The 22,707-nt window shown below is 42.7% G+C and overlaps 1 protein-coding gene across 1 annotated transcript in view; it reads right to left on the bottom strand.

Annotated features, from left to right (window-relative positions):
* Positions 1-11,867: 11,867 nt before the first annotated feature.
* The window catches only part of ntrk2a (neurotrophic tyrosine kinase, receptor, type 2a), a 61,172-nt gene continuing 50,332 nt past the window's right edge, over positions 11,868-22,707 (bottom strand). The window contains exons 17-18 of the mRNA XM_052461268.1: positions 18,845-19,003; positions 11,868-14,974 (exon numbers count right to left, since the gene is read on the bottom strand). Of these exons, the coding sequence (XP_052317228.1) occupies positions 14,789-14,974; positions 18,845-19,003 (345 nt within the window). The 3' untranslated portion in view covers positions 11,868-14,788. The remainder of the gene's footprint in view (positions 14,975-18,844; positions 19,004-22,707) is intronic.

Genomic DNA, 22,707 nt, shown 5'->3' with positions numbered 1-22,707 from the left:
CTATTGTAGCTGGAAACGGCTGATTATTTTTTAGGAAATATCTACATAGGCGTACAGAGGCTCAATATCAGCAACCATCACTCCTGTGTTCCAATGGCATGTTGTGTTAGCTAATCCAAGTTTATAATTTTAAAAGGCTAATTGATCATTAGAAAACACTTTTGCAAGTATGTTAGCACAGCTGAAAACTGTTGTTCTGATTAAAAAAGCAATACAACTGGCCTTCTTTAGACTAGTTGAGTATCTGGAGCATCAGCATTTGTGGGTTCAATTACAGGCTCAAAATGGCCAGAAACAAATAACTTTCTTCCCAAAACTCGTCAGTCTATTCTTGTTCTGAGAAATTAAGGCTATTCCATGTGAGAAATTGCCAAGAAACTTAAGATCTTGTACGACGCTGTGTACTACTCCCTTCACAGAACAGCGCAAACTGTCTCTAACCAGAATAAAAAGAAGAGTGGGAGGCCCCGGTGCACAACTGAGGACAAGTACATTAGAGTGTCTAGTTTGAGAAACAGATGCCTCACAACTGATGCCTGGCAGCTTCATTAAATAGTACCCGCAAAACACCAGTCTCAACGTCAACAGTGAAGAGGCGACTCCGGGATACTGGCCTTCTAGTCAGAGTTAAAAAAAAAAACATATCACAGACTGGCCAATAAAAAGAAAAGATTAAGATGGGCAAAGGAACACATACACTGGAAAGAGGAACTCTGCCTAGAACGTCAGCATCCCGGAGTCACCTCTTCACTGTTGACATTGAGACTGGTGTTTTGCCGACAAGGTAAAAATCTGTTGTTCTACTCCTGAACAAGGCAGTTAACCCACTGTTCCCCGATAGGCTGTCATTGTAAATAAGAAATTGTTCTTAACCTTACTTTCCAAGTTAAATAAAGGTTACATTTTTTATTAGGGGGCGCTACACATTAAATTATACTTTAAGCAAAATTGTTCCATGTTTGCGGCCAGGGAGCACATACCTGGGGTCAATTAAATTGATAAGCCTCTTGAAACCTTCCTTTTCGACTGTGCTAATTGGTAGCATGTCCTTAGTAATGCAATGCATAATAGTATTTGTGATGTCTTTGTCTTTTTGATATTTGCTTGTAGGGCATAAACACTATCGTGTTGACTGCTTCGGGCAAACATCCCTAGATTGGCCTGGAGCTTGAGGGGCGTTTATCAATACCGTGGCGCAAACTCAAACTTTCTGCATGTTCCAAAGAGTGATTTTTGCTTCAGATGAAAAAGGTCGGACATCAAAAAGCCAAACCACTTCCAAATTACTGAAACAGTTTAACCCTTTTTATCAATAATGTCTTCGTTTGAAGCTTCTCCTTCTCCATGGCTATCACTGCCACTGTTTTCTCCTACATCACTCATTTTGTGGTTAATAGTGGCTTCTCTATCACTCGAGGTGCTAAGTGGTTTTTAGTGGGCGTATACCTCTCCACGTGCATATTGTCACTTCTCCGCATGTTACTACTGCGTCAGAGGTGAAATGGACTGCTGTACCTAATTATTCTATATCGACATTATCGAAAATGAATCTAAACGTCTTTACGTCGCTATCGATAATTATTGATATTGATTTATCGCCCAGCCCTAACCACCACCTCTTCAACCATGTGCCTGTGTTCTTTTACTCTGCACGTATTATTAAGGATTGCATTATAAGTGTGCCTGCGTGCGCAAGCAAGCGTGTGATAGCCCACACAAAGTGTATTTGTATTGGTGTGTAACACCTAGTCATAATCTTTCATCAATGCATAAACATCTTATCTTATTAAAATCAATGGTAATAGTAGATACATTTCCTAATTGCAATCAATAGTGAGCACTTTATTTGGCCACAACAATGAAGCCTTACTTCAATAGAATTAAGGATCACCATGGCAACCGGCGGATATGTCTGTATGAGAATTTGAGAGGGTACATGTGGAGGCAGTCTAGACATCTGTCTGTATCAATATGTGTGTTATATTACAAACGATCATTTGGCTTATGAATCTTAATATAGCCGCAGGCTTTTCCGTGTCAAAGACACCAAAAAAGATACTAAAGAAGTGCAGTCAGAAAGTAAAGTCTCACAAAGGCAGAGGAATGTTTCAATAGTCATCTATTCACATGTCTAGTCCCCTTCCCCACAAAAATGCACTTTCTGCTTTCTGTTGTATTCTTGTCTTTCTTTATACCATGGGTACTCAACTCTTACAGCTTTTCCCAAACTCGGTCCTTGGGACCCCAAGGGGTGCACATGTTTGTTTTTTTGGCATTCACTATTACAATAATGCATGATTAAAATAATCAAAGCTTGATGAGCAGTATGCAACACATGCACACACACATACCGGCCCATTTGTTTCCCTTGAAGCCCCTGTTATTAGCCAGATAAGTTAGATAAGATAATATAAGATAAGATAAGTTATTAGCCACCTAAGTTAGACAGGGCCACTGGGCCCCCCAAAAACATCACCACATTACTTGTGAAAACAGTACTAAAGTGATAAAAAAGAAAACTGTAAAATATTGTGGAACACGTTGATAGTAAACTGATGACTTTTCACTTCAACCAAAAGGTGGCGTCTCTAACATCCTCTCTAACACAAAAGGACCTTTTTGTTCTAGTGCCTTCTCCCAACACAGACACACACGTGCGTGCATGCGTGCACACACACGCACATACACACACAGAGAGAGAGTGCCAACTGCACGTTCTCTGGCCTAAAAAGTATCAAACAAATGTTTCCATGGTGACACTGTGAACATTCATTAAGCCTTCTCTCTTGAGCTCCAGTCAAACTGCCTTCATTGGCATTGGAGGAATCACATCTGCTAGGACACACACACACTACACACTACACAAAACCTCTCAATGGAGAGGCACAGGGGTGCTCTGTAGAACAGAGGTTGTATGGGGACAAGAGGTCCTCGACTACCCCCAGCCCTTTCCCTTCTCTCCCTCCACTTCATCCTTCCTCTTCAACTCCACCTACACTTTTAAAAAATGCAACTAAGAAAATTCCATGTTGCTTAAATATTCAAGTTGGCGAGACTTAAAATTAGGAAATTGTTGAGTTGACATGAAATAACCCTCTAACCCAGGGGTGTCAAAGTCAAATGGATAAAAATTCTACAAGTTTCAATGTTCATTGAAAAATTTTTAAATGAAAAGTCTAAACCTAATTGAACCTACTGAAAACCTAACAAATATATTCCAATATGATCAGCAATATTTTCTTATGGCTCTGTCAGTAATCTTTAATTTTCAACAGACACAAAAGACAAATTTCCTTTATATAAAAATCCCCATAACATGAACATTAAATGAAAGAAACCCTCTAACACCATCAGTAGCCTATATTTTCTATTTTAGCAAAAAGTGGGCACATATAGCAATGAAATATTTTAAAAATATAATTGTTGAAATACAATAAAATAAAGTGCAAAATCTACAAAAACAACACTTTGTTTAGTTTGAAAACAAATATTAAACTTTAACTTTTAAACTTGAACTGAAAAAACTCTAAATATGTGATTGCACAGTAATGTTCACTTGTTTGAGGTTTGAACTTGGTGGTGTCCCATCTTTTCCACAAGTTCATCAATGTTCTAAGGCTCTGAGCTGAGGAAATCCTCAGAATTGAGTGGAGGTGTTCAGCAGTAAGTCGACTTCTGTGTGATGTTTTGTTCAAGTTCATCAAAGAAAACAGTTGTTCAATTAAACATTTGAGCAGCCTGGATGCGCAGCTGGGGCATTGTGTCGGGGAAAATATGCCGCATATTTTGCCCTCAGTGCATCATTGCATTGGAGGTCAATATCCATTTGGAGGTTTGGTGGTGAGCTTTCCACGTCAACAGCAAATGGGTTACCGAGCAGTTCCAACCTGCTTTTTGTGCTTCAAAGTCAGCAAATTGAACCATTTTTAGCCAACTGTGCGCTCGGGAACGCACTGGTAGAGATTGGTCTGTAGCTGGGAAAGTGGCTCATTATCTAGAGTCAGTTTGGTTTTAAATGCCTTCACTGTACTGTACATATCGAGATGACATCCCGACCCTGCAGCTGCAAGTTCATTGCATTCAGATGACTCGTAATGTCACACAGAAAAGCCATTTCACACAGAAACATTTCGTCTCGGAGTTGTGTTGTGTCTTTCCTTTGCTGTCCAAGAACAGACAAATATCGAAACATCTTTGAAGCACCTTTCCCTGGCTTAGCCATCGCACCTCTGTGTGATAAGGCAAATATTCTGGGAACTGTTTCAAACCTTTGGCTCTGATAAAGTTAACTGTGATGATGCTCATTACATGCTCCATTTTCAAGGCTTTACCGCACATATTCTGTCCTGTGTCCACACATCGGGTTAGTCAGGATTTACACATCTTGACACCTCTTCATACAAATCATGCGTATGCATTCCTCTGGGGTCTACTCTGTCAGGACCCTCTGCCTTTTGTAGCCTTTGTTCCATGTCCATATTCTTGTTTTTGTCCGCGTGTTTCGTTTCATAATGTATTCTTTTCTGTGAACAAATACTCCGACTCCCACCTTGTTTGAAAACCCCGGTTTTTTTGATGGGTATCTGAAAGTTAATTTTACTGTGATGCTGACAACTGCTGTATGTTGGTTAAAAGATCTGCGGGCTGCCGGCTTGCTGCGGTCTGCGGGCCGGTTCTAATAATAAATCAAGATCAACCCTTATCGAGATTTGAGGGCCAGCCTTTTGGGCCATGTCCATATTCTTGTTTTGTCCGCGTGTTCGTTTCATAATGTCGTCTCAGATTATCGCCACACTTTCTCCACACAGAAGACACACAGGTTTCGGATTTGAAAAACAATGTTGTGTGAACTTGTGTGAACTTAAATATTGCAACACATATAGCTGAGTTGATCACACAAAATAGTTTAGTTTGCTAAGACCCAATTTAAAACACTGCGTTGGCTTAAAATACATGTCTCGTTATTTTAGTCAATATACTTGTCAGGGACAGTTTACAATTATAACATATAGACTAAAATATGATGCATTACACCAGATATAGCCAAAAAATGGATTTGTTTGAACCATTAGTGCGATTGTTGTACCTGATTATCTAGTCTGGGGTTAGTCAGGATGTAGTCTGGGATTAGTCAGGACATATTCTGGGGTTAGTCAGGACATATTCTGGGGTTAGTCAGGACATATTCTGGGGTTAGTCAGGACGTATTCTGTGGTTAGTCAGGACGTATTCTGGGGTTAGTCAGGACGTATTCTGGGGTTAGTCAGGACGTATTCTGGGGTTAGTCAGGACGTATTCTGAGGTTAGTCAGGACGTATTCTGGGGTTAGTCAGGACGTATTCTGAGGTTAGTCAGGACGCATTCTGGGGTTAGTCAGGACATATTCTGGGGTTAGTCAGGACGTATTCTGGGGTTAGTCAGGACGTATTCTGGGGTTAGTCAGGATGTATTCTGGGGTTAGTCAGGACGTATTCTGAGGTTAGTCAGGACATATTCTGGGGTTAGTCAGGACGTATTCTGGGGTTAGTCAGGACGTATTCTGAGGTTAGTCAGGACGCTTTCTGGGGTTAGTCAGGACATATTCTGGGGTTAGTCAGGAAGTATTTGAAAGAAAAAAACTTTCTGGTTCAGTAATTAGATCATGACTGAAACTAGAAATTATCTGTCAATAACAAAGTAATTCCATAGTTGAGGAAACATCTATATTATAGTTCATCCAACATAAATGTATAGTTCATCTGATACCCTTACATCTTTAAGTTGAGATGACTTGAAATCAAAAGTTGATACATGTTTTTTTTTTAATCAAGGCAACTAGCTGCAGTACTATTTCTAGTTTATTCAACATTGGCCAATCAAAATCAAATCAAATGTATTTATATAGCCCTTTGTACATCAGCTGATATCTCAAAGTGCTGTACAGAAACCCAGCCTAAAACCCCAAACAGCAAGCAATGCAGGTGTAGAAGCACGGTGGCTAGGAAAAACTCCCTAGAAATGCCAAAACCTTGGAAGAAACCAAGAGAGGAACCAGGCTATGTGGGGTGGCCAGTCCTCTTCTGGCTGTGCCGGGTGGAGATTATAACAGAACATGGCCAAGATGTTCAAATGTTCATAAATTACCAGCATGGTCAAATAATAATAATCACAGGCAGAACAGTTGAAACTGGAGCAGCATCACGGCCAGGTGGACTGGGGAAAGCAAGGAGTCATCATGTCAGGTAGTCCTGAGGCATGGTCCTAGGGCTCAGGTCCTCAGAGAGAGAGAAAGAAAGAGAGAATTAGAGAGAGCATACTTAAATTCACACAGGACACCGGATAGGACAGGAGAAGTACTCAGGAATGTATGTTAGCAGAACTTGAATGCCCAAAGTTGGGTAACTACAAATTGTGTTGCAGCTGGTGCCTTGATTTTTAAAAACTTGACTCAACTTCAATGGATAGGATCCCCCTCAAAGGAACACCACATTTCTCCTGCCATAATCAGCCAGACTACAGCAAATACACTGTACTGTATGGAAGGAAGATACAGTATGTCTGTGTGTGGCATTATTATGGTGAATGATTATTTGGGTGTGGTGGATGTGTCATATTTGTATTTTTTATTTTTTTTATTTTACCTTTATTTAACCAGGCAAGTCAGTTAAGAAAAAAATATTATTTTCAATGACGGCCTAGGAACAGTGGGTTAACCGCCTGTTCAGGGGCAGAACGACAGATTTGTACCTTGTCAGCTCGGGGGTTTGAACTTGAAACCTTCCAGTTATTAGTCCAATGCTCTAACCACTAGGCTACCCTGCCGCCTCATAGAGATATAGCAGTGTGAGGATAGTGTGTACTCTGTGCTGACTATTTACATGTACACACTGATAGCTTTTCCCAGGCAGGTCACTTGTGATACAATTCAGTATCCGACGTCCATCCTTGCCTAAGGACGTCAGGTGTTGACGTGGAAACCGACCACTAGGGGCAACAGTGAGCACTGTTACCTTCAGGTAGAGTTGGGTGTTGCTAGGGTGATGTGGATGAGTAAGCGTCTGCCTGTGGTTCCAAAGGTAGCATGTTTGAATCTAGCAGGAGAAAGTTATTTTTTATATTTTTGTTTTAAGCCTATCCCCAAACCTTAAACTTTACCTTAACCATCCAAAATAAAAGTGGAACTGACAGTGGTTTAGTCGATAGCGCGCCGGACCTCGGGCTCGAAGGTCTAGGGTTCGAGACCTGCTCCCTGCCTGTTTCATTACATTGTTATCAGAAGTGATCGGACCTCGCATCCACGACAGTGCGTGTGCTTGACTGGTGAGCGCGTTCCTGCGCGAGGACGCGCTCTTTGAAAGAAGGAAAATCGACTCGAGACCTTCTCCCTGCTGTTTCATTACAATATAATTCTCAGTTTATGCTACAAAATCAACTGTATAAGAGGTTTTAAAAATAGGTTATATTTGACTCAACATTCCATGGCGTTCACTAAGGCATTTTTGGCAGTTCAATGCATGATAAATATAATTCACCAATACAGTTCTTGGTAAAATATTGCTAGCAGATTGTAAATCACATCTGGCCTGGTACATTTTTTGCTGACTCTATTCGGGATGCACTGTTTCAGTTAAAATGACTCAATATTATGGAAAAAAAATTGACAAATGTAACGCTGGGGATGTCAATGCAATCAAACTTGCAAGGGCAATGATCATAAGTCAGTTATAATGTGGCTAATAGGCTAGCATATCTATTCATGTAGGAAGCTAAAAACACGGAGGGTAACAGCTATCTAGCCAACGCTTTGATGACATGTCATTGGAGGAGTGGGTGAGTGACTTAACTTTCCCCTCATCGTTTTTCAATGGCTATACACAGCTACAGATGCAGGTGTCATTTGGTTAGCTAGCAAGAACTTGAACGAATGTTATCCAGTTATCCAGCGTATTTCTTGATTTCGCAAATTCACTCTAGCTATCTACTCCGTTTTCACAGCACTCTCGTCTGAGTGTGTCAGAGCGCAGAATAACTGATGAATTTACGCAAGACCTGCTGAATATGACCGGTGTCAGTAAACGTAGGCAAAACAATAGTTAGTCACGAATGCTCTAGATAACATATAAACAGCCTAGCTAACCAGCTCTGCTATGGCAAGCTAGCCAACTTTAGCCAGGCAGGAAAGCTGCAGAAGGAGGAGTAGTCTACAATTCCCAATTGTTTATCAGTGCAATTTTGATGGCCAACTAGCTGAAAAAAGTTTGAGAGGGTTTATCTAATGTTCCTTTGTTATATTTGAGCTCATATTGGTCTGGCTAGCATTAGTTTTTCATCTTGTTGTTGTTGATGTGCATAACTGAGGCCCAAGAGTGCTCTGAAATCGGAGGTGTTTGATGGGGTTGAGGTCAGGGCTCTGTGCAGACCAGTCAAGTTTTTCCACACCGATCTCGACAAACCATTTCTGCATGAACCTCGCTTTGTGCATGGGGGCATTGCTATGCTGAAACAGGAAAGGGCATTCCTCAAACTGTTGCCAAGTTGGAAGCACAGAATTGTCTAGAATGTCATTATATGCTATATCTCATTGGAACTAAGGGTCTAGCCCCAACCATGAAAACAGCCCCAGACCGTTATTCCTCCTCCACCAAACTTTACAGTTAGCATTAATGCATTCGAGCAAGTAGTGTTCAGTAAAGCTATTCTACTACCAATGTTTCCTATGGAGATTGCATGGTTGTGTGCTCAATTCTATACACCTGTCAGCAACGGGTGTGGCTGACATAGCCAAATCCACAAATTTGAAGGGATGTCCACATACTCCCACATACGCTTTCCCACTCTATATTGCTATAGAATTTTCATAAATGCCTTAGTATACGTAATTCCCAAATGTTCTAAGAATGTATGAAAACGTGAAAATGGCCACATCTAAGTGATCATTGGTCAGAATTTATTTTTTAAGTGTCAAATTCTTCCTGGGGGTGTATATGAACAGATTTTTAATAAGATTTCATGTTGAATGTCTAAATTTGAAGTGAGACTGTGAGAGCTTGTTGGCTTTTCCTCTGTGTCTGTGACATTGATTTGCGTTTATGGCCTCTCTGCCTCACTACTCTGTGCACTGATTAAAAGTATTTTTATGAGTGCAGAGTCCAGAGATTCTATTTTATACACACCAAAGAGAATTGTACTATCCTTCACTCTTGTCCTTGCACGCATGCAGCATGCACACCGATACAGGGGATGATTTGACTCTTTATATGTTTATCATTTCATTTTCGACAAAGGTTTTGTTCAGTGGAATAAGAAGATAGGGGTACTTATATTAATGTCTTAATTGCGTGAGGGATTTAAAAACTCGAAACTTTATCCACACATGGTCAGACCCCATTGTGATAACTATAATTGGGTTGGCTGTGTATGAGAGCATTCGATCTAGAGGCTGAACACACTAATAAACAAACTAAAGTTGAAGCCTTCATTAGTCCTTTATCAAACATATAGACATGCTTCACAAATGATTTGTAAGCAGATGTCACAAAAGATTATGCCACATTTGGCAAAGCTCTAGATGTAAGGACCTGTTATATCACCCTTTGTGACATTAGAACTGATTTGTAAAGCAATGTGTAGGCCTAGTAAAGGCCATTTGTTTCTATGTTCTAGCTCTTTTAAAGTGTTCTATAGGCTACTGTACTCAAACACTCCCAACACACACTCATTGCGCTAACACTCCCTCATTCACACAGAGACACCAGACATCAGATCTGCTTAGGATGAGGTAAGACATAACACTTTAATTAATGACACCGTGTCACAACAGAGTTGTCCGTTTCATTGAGAGAAGCTGATCACATTATTATTACACACGTTATGGAACACCTGCCACAGCACTGAGGCTAAAGCCATCAGAACCAGATGCGTTGTATACAGCACATTTTGTTCTGCTCTGCTGCAAGCCTACACACACACACACACACTCCTCTCACTGACCCATCAGGGAGGTCACAGTTGACAGTGTAACAGCTGGGAGAGAACACATGAAGAAAGAAAGGGACAGTGAAGATACATTCCAGAGAGGATAATGCTCAGTCACAGTTTTCAGTTCCATTGGAGGATTGTTGGATAGGGATGTATGGGGTTGTAATAGGGTTGGCTAGGGATGTATGGGGTTGGATAGGGATGTAATGGGGTTGGATAGGGATGTATGGGGTTGGATAGGGATGTATGGGGTTGGATAGGGATGTGTGGGGTTGGATAGGGATGTGTGGGGTTGTATAGGGATGTAAAGGGTTGGATAGGGATGTGTGGGGTTAGATAGGGATGTAAAGGGTTGGATAGGGATGTGGGGTTAGATAGGGATGTAAAGGGTTGGATAGGGATGTGGGATGTTAGATAGGGATGTGGGGGTTGGGGGATGTAAAGATAGGGATGTAGATATGGGGGATTGGCTAGGGATGTATGGGGTTGGATAGGGATGTAGGGGGATTGGGGGTTGTATAGGGATGTAAAGGGGGGTTGGATAGGGATGTATGGGGTTGGATAGGGATGTAAATGGGGATGTGGGGATGTATGGGGTTGTAGGGATGTATAGGGATGTTGGGGTATAGGGATGTGGGGGATTGGGATGTACGGGGTTGGATAGGGATGGGGTTGTATAGGGATGTAAAGGGATGGGATATGGGGTTGTAATGTAAAGGGTGGGGGATTGGGGGGTTGTATAGGGATGTATGGGGGATGTGGGGTTGGATAGGGATGTGGGATGTATGGGGTTGGGGTTGTATAGGGATGTAAAGGGTTGGGGGATGTGTGGGGTTGGATAGGGATGTGTGGGGTTGGATAGGGATGTAAAGGGTTGGATAGGGATGTAGATGGGGTAAAGGGTTGGATAGGGATGTGGGGTTAGGGGATGTAGATGGGGATGTATAGGGGTTGGATAGGGATATGTGGGGTTGGATAGGGATGTGTGGGGTTGTATAGGGATGTATAGGGTTGGATAGGGATGTGGGGTTAGATAGGGATGTGTGGGGTTGGATAGGAATGTATAGGGTTGGATAGGGATGTATGGGGTTGGATAGGGGTTGGATAGGGATGTAATGGGGTTGGATGGGATGTACGGGGTTGGATAGGGATGAAATGGGGTTGTAATAGGGAATGTGTGGGGTTGTAGGGATGTGTGGGGTTGGATAGGGATGGGGGTTGGATAGGGATGTGGGGGTTGTATAGGGATGTGTGGGGTTGGATAGGGATGTATGGGATGTTGGGATGTGTGGGGTTGTATAGGGATGATAGGGATGTGGGGGTTGTAGGGATAGGGGTTGGATAGGGATGTGGGGTTAGATAGGGATGGGGTTGGATAGGGATTGTGGGGTTGTATTGGATAGGGATGTGTGGGGTTGGATAGGGATGTAATGGGGTTGGAGGGGTTGGATAGGGATGAAATGTGTGGGGTTGGATGGGGGGTTGGATAGGGATGTGTGGGGTTGGATAGGGATGTATGGGGTTGGATAGGGATGTAATGGGGTTGGATAGGGATGTATGGGGTTGGATAGGGATGAAATGTAGGGGTTGTAATAGGGATGTGTGGGGTTGGATAGGGATGTGTGGGGTTGGATAGGGATGTATGGGGTTGGATAGGGATGTGTGGGGTTGGATAGGGATGTGTGGGGTTGGATAGGGATGTATGGGGTTGGATAGGGATGTATGGGGTTGGATAGGGATGAAATGGGGTTGTAATAGGGATGTGCGGGGTTGGATAGGGATGTGTGGGGTTGGATAGGAATGTGGGTTGGATAGGGATGTAAAGGGTTGTATAGGGATGTGTGGAGTTGGATAGGAATGATGGGTTGGGGATGGGGTTGTATAGGGATGTAAAGGGTTGTATAGGGATGTAAAGGGTTGGATAGGGATATGTGGGGTTGGATAGGGATGTGGGGTTAGATAAGGATGTGGGGTTGGATAGGAATGTGTGGGGTTGGATAGGGATGTGTGGGGTTGGATAGGAATGTAAAGGGTTGGATAGGGATGTGTGGGGTTGGATAGGGATGTGTGGGGTTGGATAGGAATGTATAGGGTTGGATAGGAATGTATAGGGTTGGATAGGGATATATGGGGTTGTATGGGGCTGTATAGGTTTGCAAGCAAAATACTGTATATCCGTGAAACAGAAGAAATTGTTATGTGGCCAATGGCAACTGTCCATCTCTCTTGTCCTTGTCAGACAAATACGATTCCAATCTAAAGAGTGACAGTCTGGGGGGGTTTTAACATTTATACAGTTTTGTTCATTTTGTCCTCTTGTATTTAAGAAAAGTAATACGGTATATCACAGCTAAACACCAATGTTTAGGACTATCACGTACACAGCATGGATGAGGTTGTAACTAAAGGAAATTTGTAACTATGCAACAGGTCACTTGTTGAAGGTTGTGATTGTCAGTTCCTTTTGAGATGTCAATTTCTGACCAAAGAGATCGATACCACTGCGATTGGTGCCGCCCATTGCCTAGAGCATATCGGTAAGTGGACCCTACAACAGAGAGGATTCTGGGAAGGCTCCATTAGTAACAGTAACTGGACCAGGATGTACAGTAGACTCAGACTGGGTCCATTGTGATGGAAGAGAGTTCCATAGAAATGTCTTCCATTGCAGTCCTCTGATAGCTTCTTCCCTCATTAGCAACCATTACCATGTCCCACTTTAGCCAGTTCATGTAGGATAAATCCACACAGAGCATTAAGAGTGGTTCCTTAGTTCGTTGGCACATTCGTATTCACACAGTGCTCTTTCTCACACTGGCAGTTCTCTCACTGCCAACTGCATTGTGTGCATGGGCCACACCGAAGGCCCATGCACACAATGCTGCTTTGTAATGCACAACATCATTGTATGACCAATGTTTAATACCTGTATAGCATTGTTCCATTTGCTCTGGTACAGAAGGACATCCATTGTCTTTGTGGAATGGATGATATTGATTGGACCTACTGTGTGTATCATGTGGCAGGCAGGAAAATTCAACAGTGACTGTGTGCAAGGACTCAGACTGTGTGTGGCTGTTTATGTCTAAAATAACACCATATTCCCTTTTTAGTGCACTACTTTTGACCAAAGCCCAATACGGGCCCTGGTCAAAAGTAGTGCACTATTATGGATGCACACATACACACTCAATACTGTCAGCATAATCAATTTAATCACTCACTTTGAATTTGATTCAGACCTCGATTCAGACCAAAGAATTTACAAGAAATACAAAATGGGCATGGTGAACATACAGTAGATATCAAAAATGATAAATAGAACAAAACAAATAGCAATGAGCATATGACCAAAACAATAAAATGCTGTGTGTGTGGGGTGGTGGGGTTGAGGAGCCCATAGAAATGCGAGGTGTGTGAAGTAAAGAGCTGTGGGTTCTAAAACCGTCCAGACCGCACTATGATGGATGTTATCTCTCTATTTCCCTGCAGACATTCAGGCCTCGTGCTCTCCCTCTTCACTCTTCTCTATCTCGCTGTCTCTCTCCTTCTCCCCACTTCTTCATCTCCTTTCCCTCCCATAAAACAATGTCTTACATGTCTGAGGGGAGACTGTGCTAATGGCCAACATGAGCTCCTTAATGAAATATACATTACACCATTACTGACAAGGGCTGGGGCTGCGTGGCTAAAGCACTGTGGCCAAGACTAAAATAATAAAACATGCACAATTAAATTTCCTTCAGAAGCCTTTTGAGTGTTTATGTAGTAGGGGGTGGAGATGTGTGTGTGTGTGTGTGTGTGTGTGTGTGTCATGATTCTACCACAGTTGACCCAACCACGCCTAAACGGAGATCCTCACCACTAACAATGAAAGGACCATCTCACACAGACCCCGCCCAAACTCTCTTTCTCAGTTAGAACATTTTTAGTGGGGACCCCATTTTTTCATCAGAATTTATGAGGATCCCATTTTTCCCCCCAATAATTTCTCACGACCCCACCCAAAATTTTATGACACAACCTTAAAATCATAGAATTTTTACATTCACAATTAACATTAAATTCATTGCATTTTCATATCTTACCAAAATGAAAAGAAACAAATAAATAAAAATACTGAATAAAATGTTTTTCAAATGATCTTATATTGTCCCATACAATAATCTGTGCTCTTAATTTTTTGGTCCCCCCAACCCCCATTTGTTGCCCTGACTTTGAATACCACTTAGTTATAGCATTTAATTTGTTCTTGTTTGTCAGCATGAGGGGAAATGTCTTATGTCATGCCTTGTTGACATGAGGGAAATAATAGTCTGGTTGCTTCTATGTCTCCTCAGATGGTGCAATGCGTCTCAAGTCTTTTCAGGACATTGCTGGGGTCTGGTAGCTGTATGTCCGGTATGTACAGAGACAAAATCACCCATCTGCAGTGGAGGCACCTCTTCTGGACTCCAGGGGATTTATTTACAGAAGGATGGAGTTTCCAGAAACCAATTGGACCAAATGGCACCTCCCACTGCCTGCTCGTATATACTATAGTACAGCCCTCTTAGCCATTTACAGTAGACCATTTAGGCGCTGTTAAAAAGCCTTTGAAGAAATGGAAGCCTTCCCACTGCAAACCATTCTTAATGTCTCTTGAGTAGGAAGAAAATAGATGGTGGGTAAAGAGATGCATGACAGAGTAGAAGTAGGAAGAAAGTATGAGAGAGAGGGAGCGGGGGAGGGTAGGGCACAAGGGAATAGTTGGGGAATCTTCTGATTGCCTTAAAGAGTTTGATCGTAGCTTCAAACACACACTCAACCATGCGCACACAAACACACTCTCTTAGCCAAGGATGTCCAGGTAGACAGGAGAGGCCTTGGCTAGGTTGAGCAGTAAGCTGTGGATATCCTTGATGTGGTGTCTCATGTGGGGTTCCCTCTGCCAGCACCCCAGCATCAGGTCGTACACCTCTTTGGGACAGGTGCGAGGCCGCTGCAGGACACGCCCCTGTGTAATACACTCAATCACCTGTGGGTGTGGGGGGAGACACAAGGTTAGGATCACTTTATGTACACTGAACAAAAATATAAATGCAACAATTTCTTAGATTTGACTGAGTTACAGTTCATATAAGGAAATCAGTAAATTGAATTAATTAATTAGGCCCTAATCTATGACTGGGAATACAGATCTGTTGATCACAGACACCTTAAAACAAAAAGTCATGCGTGGATCAGAAAACCAGTCAGTATCTGCTGTGACCACCATTTATTTCCTTTGCATATAGTTTTTATTTTTGAATTTTACCTTTTTTCTCCCCAATTTCGTGGTATCCAATTGTTGTAGTAGCTACTATCTTTTGTCTCATCGCTACAACTCCCATACGGGCTCGGGAGAGACGAAGGTTGAAAGTCATGCGTCCTCCGATACACAACCCAACCAGCCGTACTGTTTCTTAACACAGCGCTCATCCAACCCGGAAGCCAGCCGCACCAATGTGTCGGAGGGTACACCGTGCACCTGGCAACCTTGGTTAGTGCGCACTGCGCCCGGCCCGCCACAGGAGTCGCTGGTGCGCGATGAGACAAGGACATCCCTACCGACCAAGCCCTCCAGGAATTGTGTACAGATCCTTGCGACATGTGGCGTGCATTATCATGCTGAAACATGAAGTGATGGCAGCGGATGAATGGTACAACAATGGGCCTCAGGATCTCGTCACGATAATTGCCATTGATAAAATGCAATTGTGTTCAAATGTCCGTAGCTTATGCCTGCCCATACCATAACCCCACCGCCATCATGGGGCACTCTGTTCACAATGTTGACATTAGCAAACCGCTCGCCCACACGCCGCCATCTGCTCAGTACAGTTGAAACCTGGATTCATCCGTGAAGAGCATACTTCTCCAGCATGCCAGTGGACATTGAAGGTGAGCATTTGCCCCCTGAAGTCGGTTACAAAGACAAACTCCAGTCAAGTTAAGACCCTGGTGAGGACAACGAGCACGCAGATCAACTTCCCCGAGACGGTATCTGACAGTTTGTGCAGAAAATCTTTGGTTGTGCAAACCCACAGTTTCCTCAGCTGTCTGAGTGGCTGGTCTCAGACGATCCTGCAGGTGAAGAACCCGGGCTGCCGTTACTACACGTGGTCTGCAGTTCTGAGGCCGGTTGGACATACTGCCCAATTCTCTTAAATGACGTTGGAGGCGGCTTATGGTAGAGAAATTAACATTACATTCTCTGGCAAAAGCTCTGGTGGACATTTCTTGCAGTCCGCATTCTTGCATTCCGCAATTGCATGCTCCCTCAACTTGAGACATCTGTGGCATTGTGTTGTGTGACAAAACTGCACATTTTAGAGTGCCATTTTATTGTCCCCAGCACAAGGTGCACCTGCGTAATGATTATGCCGTTTAATCATCTTCTTGATATGCGACATCTGTCGGGTGGATGGATTATCTTGGCAAAGGAGAAATGCACTCTAACAGTGATGTGAACAAATTTGTACACAACATTTGTGAGAAATAAGCTTTTTGTGTGTATGGAACATTTCTGGGATCTTTTATTTCAGCTCATGAAACATGGGACCAACACTTTACGTGTTGCGTTTATATTATTGTTCAGTAAGTATCTGATATACAAGCTTTATGGATATACAGTGGGGCAAAAAAGTATTTAGTATTCAGCCACCAATTGTGCAAGTTCTCCCACTTAAAAAGATGAGAGAGGCCTGTAATTTTCATCATAGGCACACTTCAACTATGACAGACAAAATTATAAAAGAAAATCCATAAAATCACATTGTAGGATTTTTAATGAATTTATTTGCAAATTATGGTGGAAAATAAGTATTTGGTCAATAACAAAAGTTTATTTCAATACTTTGTTATATACCCTTTGTTGCAACGACAGAGGTCAAACGTTTTCTGTAAGTCTTCACAAGGTTTTCACACACTGTTGCTGGTATTTTGGCCCATTCCTCCATGCAGATCTCCTCGAGAGCAGTGATGTTTTGGGGCTGTTGCTGGGCAACACAGACTTTCAACTCCCTCCAAAAACCTCATCTTTACTAGACTGTTCTTCCACTAACCTCATTGCAACTCCCTCCATTTTCTATGGGGTTGAGATCTGGAGACTGGCTAGGCCACTCAAGGACCTTGAAATGCTTCTTACGAAGCCACTCCTCCATTGCCCGGGCGGTGTGTTTGGGATCATCGTCATGCTGAAAGACCCAGCCACGTTTCATCTTCAATGCCCTTGCTGATGGAAGGAGGGTTTCACTCAAAATCTCACGATACATGGCCCCATTCATTCTTTCCTTTACACGGATCAGTCGTCCTGGTCCATTTGCAGAAAAACAGCCCTAAAGCATGATGTTTCCACCCCATGCTTCACAGTAGGTATGGTGTTCTTTGGATGCAACTCAGCATTCTTTGTCCTCCAAACACGACGAGTTGAGTTTTTACCAAAAAGTTATATTTTTGTTTCATCTGACGATATGACATTCTCCCAATCTTCTTCTGGATCATCAACATGCTCTCTAGCAAACTTCAGACGGGCCTGGACATGTACTGGCTTAAGCAGGTGGACACGTCTGGCACTGCAGGATTTGAGTCCCTGGTGGCGTAGTGTGTTACTGATGGTAGGCTTTGTTACTTTGGTCCCAGCTCTCTACAGGTCATTCACTAGGTCCCCCCCGTGTGGTTCTGGGATTTTTGCTCACCGTTCTTGTGATCATTTTGACCCCACGGGGTGATATCTTGTGTGGAGCCCCAGATCGAGGGAGATGATCAGTGGTCTTGTATGTCTTCCATTTCCTAATAATTGCTCCCACAGTTGATTTCTTCAAACCAAGCTGCTTACCTATTGCAGATTCAGTCTTCCCAGCCTGGTGCAGGTCTACAATTTTGTTTCTGGTGTCCTTTGACAGCTCTTTGGTCTTGACCATAGTGGAGTTTGGAGTGTGACTGTGTGAGGTTGTGGACAGGTGTCTTTTATACTGATAACAAGTTCAAACATGTGCCATTAATACAGGTTACGAGTGGAGGACAGAGGAGCCTCTTAAAGAAGTTACAGGTCTGTGAGAGCCAGAAATCTTGCTTGTTTGTAGGTGACCAAATACTTATTTTCCACCATAATTTGCAAATAAATTCATTAAAAAATCCTACAATGTGATTTTCTGGATTTTTTTTCTTCTAATTTTGCCTGTCATAGTTGATGTGTACCTATGAGGAAAATTACAGGCCTCTCATCTTTTTAAGTGGGAGAACTTGCACAATTGGTGGCTGACTAAATACTTTTTTGCCCCAGATGGAAGCCTTTCAGATCTATACACGTGCCTTGGGGGTATAAGCTAAGGCTAGGGGTCAATTTGGCTTTGGGGTTAGGGGGTTACAGCCTTTTTTAGGGAAATAACCAGAGATTGGGTTAGGGGGTTCTGACTAGGTGGAACACAGCTACGACCAACAGTGATTTTTCGTTGCAGGTTAGGAGAACTTACGTAGCAGGTTAGAAGAATTAACGTAGCAGGTTACGAAAAGGGTCAGCGTTAGCTAAAATGTTGTCCTAAACTGCTAAGAAAAGTCACTTCCGGTCCTAGCTGTACTCCATCCAGTCACAACCAGGATAGGGTCATGGTTGGGTGTTAAAGGTACTGTAAAATATAATTGGCCATTCTGTTGGAAAGCTTTGCCAAAGGAATGACTGTGAGGGTAGACTCCAGTTAGCAGTAGCCTGGATGCTAGTCTGTGCTGCCTTCTTGCCACTTCCTCATGGAACTGTTGTAAGGTGGCGGCAAGAGAACAGAAACAGACTGGCACCCAGGCTACGATGGAGGTAGAGTATAGACAGAGTTGGGGTTAGGGTTGCGGTTAGCTTAGAGGTGAGACTGACCTCGTTGTTGGAGAGCTGGTACCAGGGCTGTTTGCCGTAGGTGAAGATCTCCCAGAGGACCACGCCCAGACTCCACACGTCACTCTCTGTGGTGAACTTCCTGTACATGATGCTTTCTGGAGGCATCCAGCGGATTGGCAGCATGGTGTGACCCCCAACCTACATTAACACAAACACAGTCAGCCTGGACGCTTTATTTGAACGGTACAGAAATGATCATATTTTTTCCGTGAAACTACTTTGTAAAATGATCATAAAACATAAATTACCTTCAAATTACTTTTTATTTCTTTGCAATTCATTAAATCAAGCGCAACTATGCATCCTTTGGTACCTAGTCACCAGTTGTGTTGCATTCGTTGAGGTAAGAATTCAACTCTAACCCCAACCCCAACCCATTGATATCTCAATCCCATACTTTTCAATCACAAATTAGTTCAATAAATGCCAGTTGAAACCAGGGGTTGGAACTGGTTCAGAACCAAAAATCGTAAAATAACGAAATTTTGAGGAACAGAATAAGAAACGTGAACAAAAGTGACCGTTATTATTTTTAAAAGCATGGGAACTGGTTAATAACGTTCTTTTACATTCCGGGCATTTTTCCCAGTCCCACAATAAAACGCAACAAAGTGCCTATGCAAAGCCCTTGCCAGCGTGTGTCCAGGCTACCTGCTCCTCCCCCCACGAAACAGGCTACTGTACCCTATTGACGTTACAAGCAGGATTCAGCAATTAGGGAGTGCGATTTTTAATTAGAGAAGAATGGATTCACTTTTTCAATGCTAGTTAAGGATACTATATTTATCACTTTTCACACTGGACAAGATGTTTTTTATTTTAATTCTCGGGCCGCTCTGCACACACAAGCTTGGGTCCACAGTTAAGACAACTCTCGGAAGATCCTATATAGAAGCCGCTCCTCCATAGGTATAATTCTGTGGGACTAATTCAGATAATGCATGTCATAACAAGATGCCCAGTGCTTCAAGCCAAGCCTTCTCCTCCACGCTCTCTCGCTCTTCCCACACACAAAATGTCAGTCACATCTCGTGCCCTACACTTGTCTGTCCAATGCATGTAGACTAAACAACTATAGCTTGCCCACTACATAGCAAGCTTAAGCTGCTCTATCCTCACTGATTGGTGAAGTAATTTAATGTTGAGCTAAATAAAGAAAAATATATATCTCAGAGATTTACAAAGGAACAGAAAGGAATGACATAAACCGTTACATTTTTGGGGTTTGAATCAGTTCAATATTGTATTTTTCTGGTCGGAACAGTAGAACGGAACAACAAATAAAGAATGGTTCTGTTCAGAACAAAATGATTGGAAAATAATTTTGGTTCCAACCCTGGTTGAAACAGTACTCTAAAATAAAGTGCAAATAAAAGAAACATAAAAGAAACGCAGTTATTCAAAACTGCAAATGGTAAAATAATAGGGTACATTGTTTTTCCAAATGTTGTGTCTAACACACAGACAAATATAGTTATGAGCACTAAAAGGTTACGCTCAGTTTTTCAAAATGCCTTGCTGCAGCAAGGTACATAGTTAATGTGACAAACAAGCAATCATCTAACAATAACCCATGCAATAAAATACATGTCTGAAATATGTCCCTGACCCTTACCATCCCAGACACTGCGCAAGACAGGAAGTTGTGACTGGCCACTGCTGTCTGTCGCCCACTCAGCCCTGAATGGTCTTTTCCTTTACTTTACTAGTCCATTAAAGCCAAGAGATAGTCATCACCGGTGTGTGTTTTTCTGTGAAAACCAATCTAGCTCTAGTCCGCCTTCTCAAAGGCTCTTTCCTCCTCCTCAACACATAACTCACTTTAAGTGTTTTCACATAACTAAAACCCCACTTGAGTTACCAAGGAGAGATACTGTGTGTGTATGTTTGTTGCGATAAATTCACGGTCAAGTGGGGTTGAGGCCAACATCCAGTGAGTGTCTCATTTAGTTAGTGTGGTTTAGTTTGAAATATTAATGCTGCTTTCCTGATCTTAGTGTCTCCACTTTTTGTGTTTGTGTGTATGCTTGTTGCTTGTGTTTGTATGTGCTTGCTTGTGTTTATGGCTCTGTGTGTATGCACATGTTTGATTGTGTGTGTGTGTGTGTGCTTGTTTGTGTTTCTCTGTGTGTGCATGTGTGTGTTTTGTGCATTTGTGTGTTACTTTGTGAGGTAGAACAGCCCCTGATTAATTGTTCTTAACATCCTGAGTTCATCAAATATTAAGAGAAGCAGTTTTACTAGCCTGTTCAGAGGGCCCAATGGTTTTTAGAGCTCAATAGAGCTCTCTCTCCAGCCGGGTCGAGGCAGATCCACTTCAGTATTCTTAGGGGCAACATGAGCGCCTATTAACAATATCATCTAGTAGGCTCTCGGCTTGCTAGGGTGTTGTGGATGGCGATAGAGGAAGGGCTTAAAATGCGAGCAATGGCTACGAGGACTGCGGGTTCAATCTGAGCTACAGCTCTGAGGATCGCGGGTTCAATCCCTGTCTAGGCACTCGTTTTTTCCCTTCCATTTGAACCCTATCCCAAAACTTAACCCTTACCTTAACCAGTCGGAATTAATGCCTAAACTTAACCGCCGAGTCTTGACAGAAATATGTTGAATATTGAAGTCAGACCATGAGATCTTATTGCTCTCAGAATTATTAATGAATATTTATAACTAACCCGCTGCTTGTCTGTGCCAGAAAACCTCAAAGAAGAAAACGAGGAATTGAATTTAGAGTTTAGAGGCCACGGTATCCATGGCAACCAGGCGGGTTTGAAAGAGAGCTTTTGGGATGCTTTAGACTGGCTGCATGGGAGGGGCTTCACTAGGAGACTACTCCTCCTCCTTGTTCCAGTAGACTGAACTGAATTGCCCTGTGTTTCTATGGAGATGGTAATTCTACTGGGAATTACTGTGTTTTTTTATACCCAGGAGTGGGTGCAATGAAGCCCTGTCTGTCGGTCTGTAATTTAAAAAAAATACAGGTTTGTGTATTCATGTGGATTAAAGAGAAATTATAAAAGAGGCTGCTCTTGGGTTGATGGGTGGGTGGGTGGGTTGGTTGGTTGGCTTCCGCAGCTGTCCATCAAAGCCCTGGGAGGGTGCAATGTGACATCACTGGGCACTATAGTGAATAGGGTACCATTTCAGATGCAGCCACTGTCAGGCATAATCTCTAGACAGGAAGCAACTTGGGCTGGTCTACCTTTTGATCCCTCCTATTACATCCTTGTTCATCATTCTTTCACCCAACTGTTGGGGGAAAGCAGCTTTCAGTCTCTTTCTCGGCATATCTCTATCATTGGCTCCTCTCTCTTTTCTCGTGTCTTTCTCTCCACACTCAGTCCCTTCTCTCCACTCTGAAGCCCTCCTTCTCTTCTGTTTTCTCCCATACCCCTCCTCGTGCATCTTTATTTGTGTTGATTTATTTCACTTGCCCCAACCCTCCCCCTTATCTCTCTCTCGCTCTTGCTCTCTCTCTCTTTGTAGTAGTGGAGCTGCATACTAATATAAGTTATTTAATTACTTTTTTCATAGGGACTTTCTGATATAACTTATGCTCTGTGCTGCCTTTGCCCATTGCTATGGCGACTCCTCCAGTGGTTAACTTTACTGAGAGGGTGTGTATGAGTGTGGGTGTGTATATGGGGCGGTGGATAGCAGTTGTATGTTGTCACACACTAATAGTGAAATCAAAGAGAGGGGGAGGCAGGGAAGCAGGTGGAGAATGTGTGGAAGAGACAGGGTCTGTTACATCTATACACTGACATCTACTTATAAGGCCTCTGCAGTGTTTCTCCACCTCCCGTTCGGGACAGTCCATAAAGAATGTTGCCGCTGACCGACCA

The sequence above is a fragment of the Oncorhynchus keta genome, chromosome 14, assembly GCF_023373465.1.
Source record: "Oncorhynchus keta strain PuntledgeMale-10-30-2019 chromosome 14, Oket_V2, whole genome shotgun sequence".
Taxonomy (NCBI): domain Eukaryota; kingdom Metazoa; phylum Chordata; class Actinopteri; order Salmoniformes; family Salmonidae; genus Oncorhynchus; species Oncorhynchus keta.
Note: the sequence above shows the minus strand (reverse complement) of the source record. Positions and strands in the feature narration are given on the sequence as shown.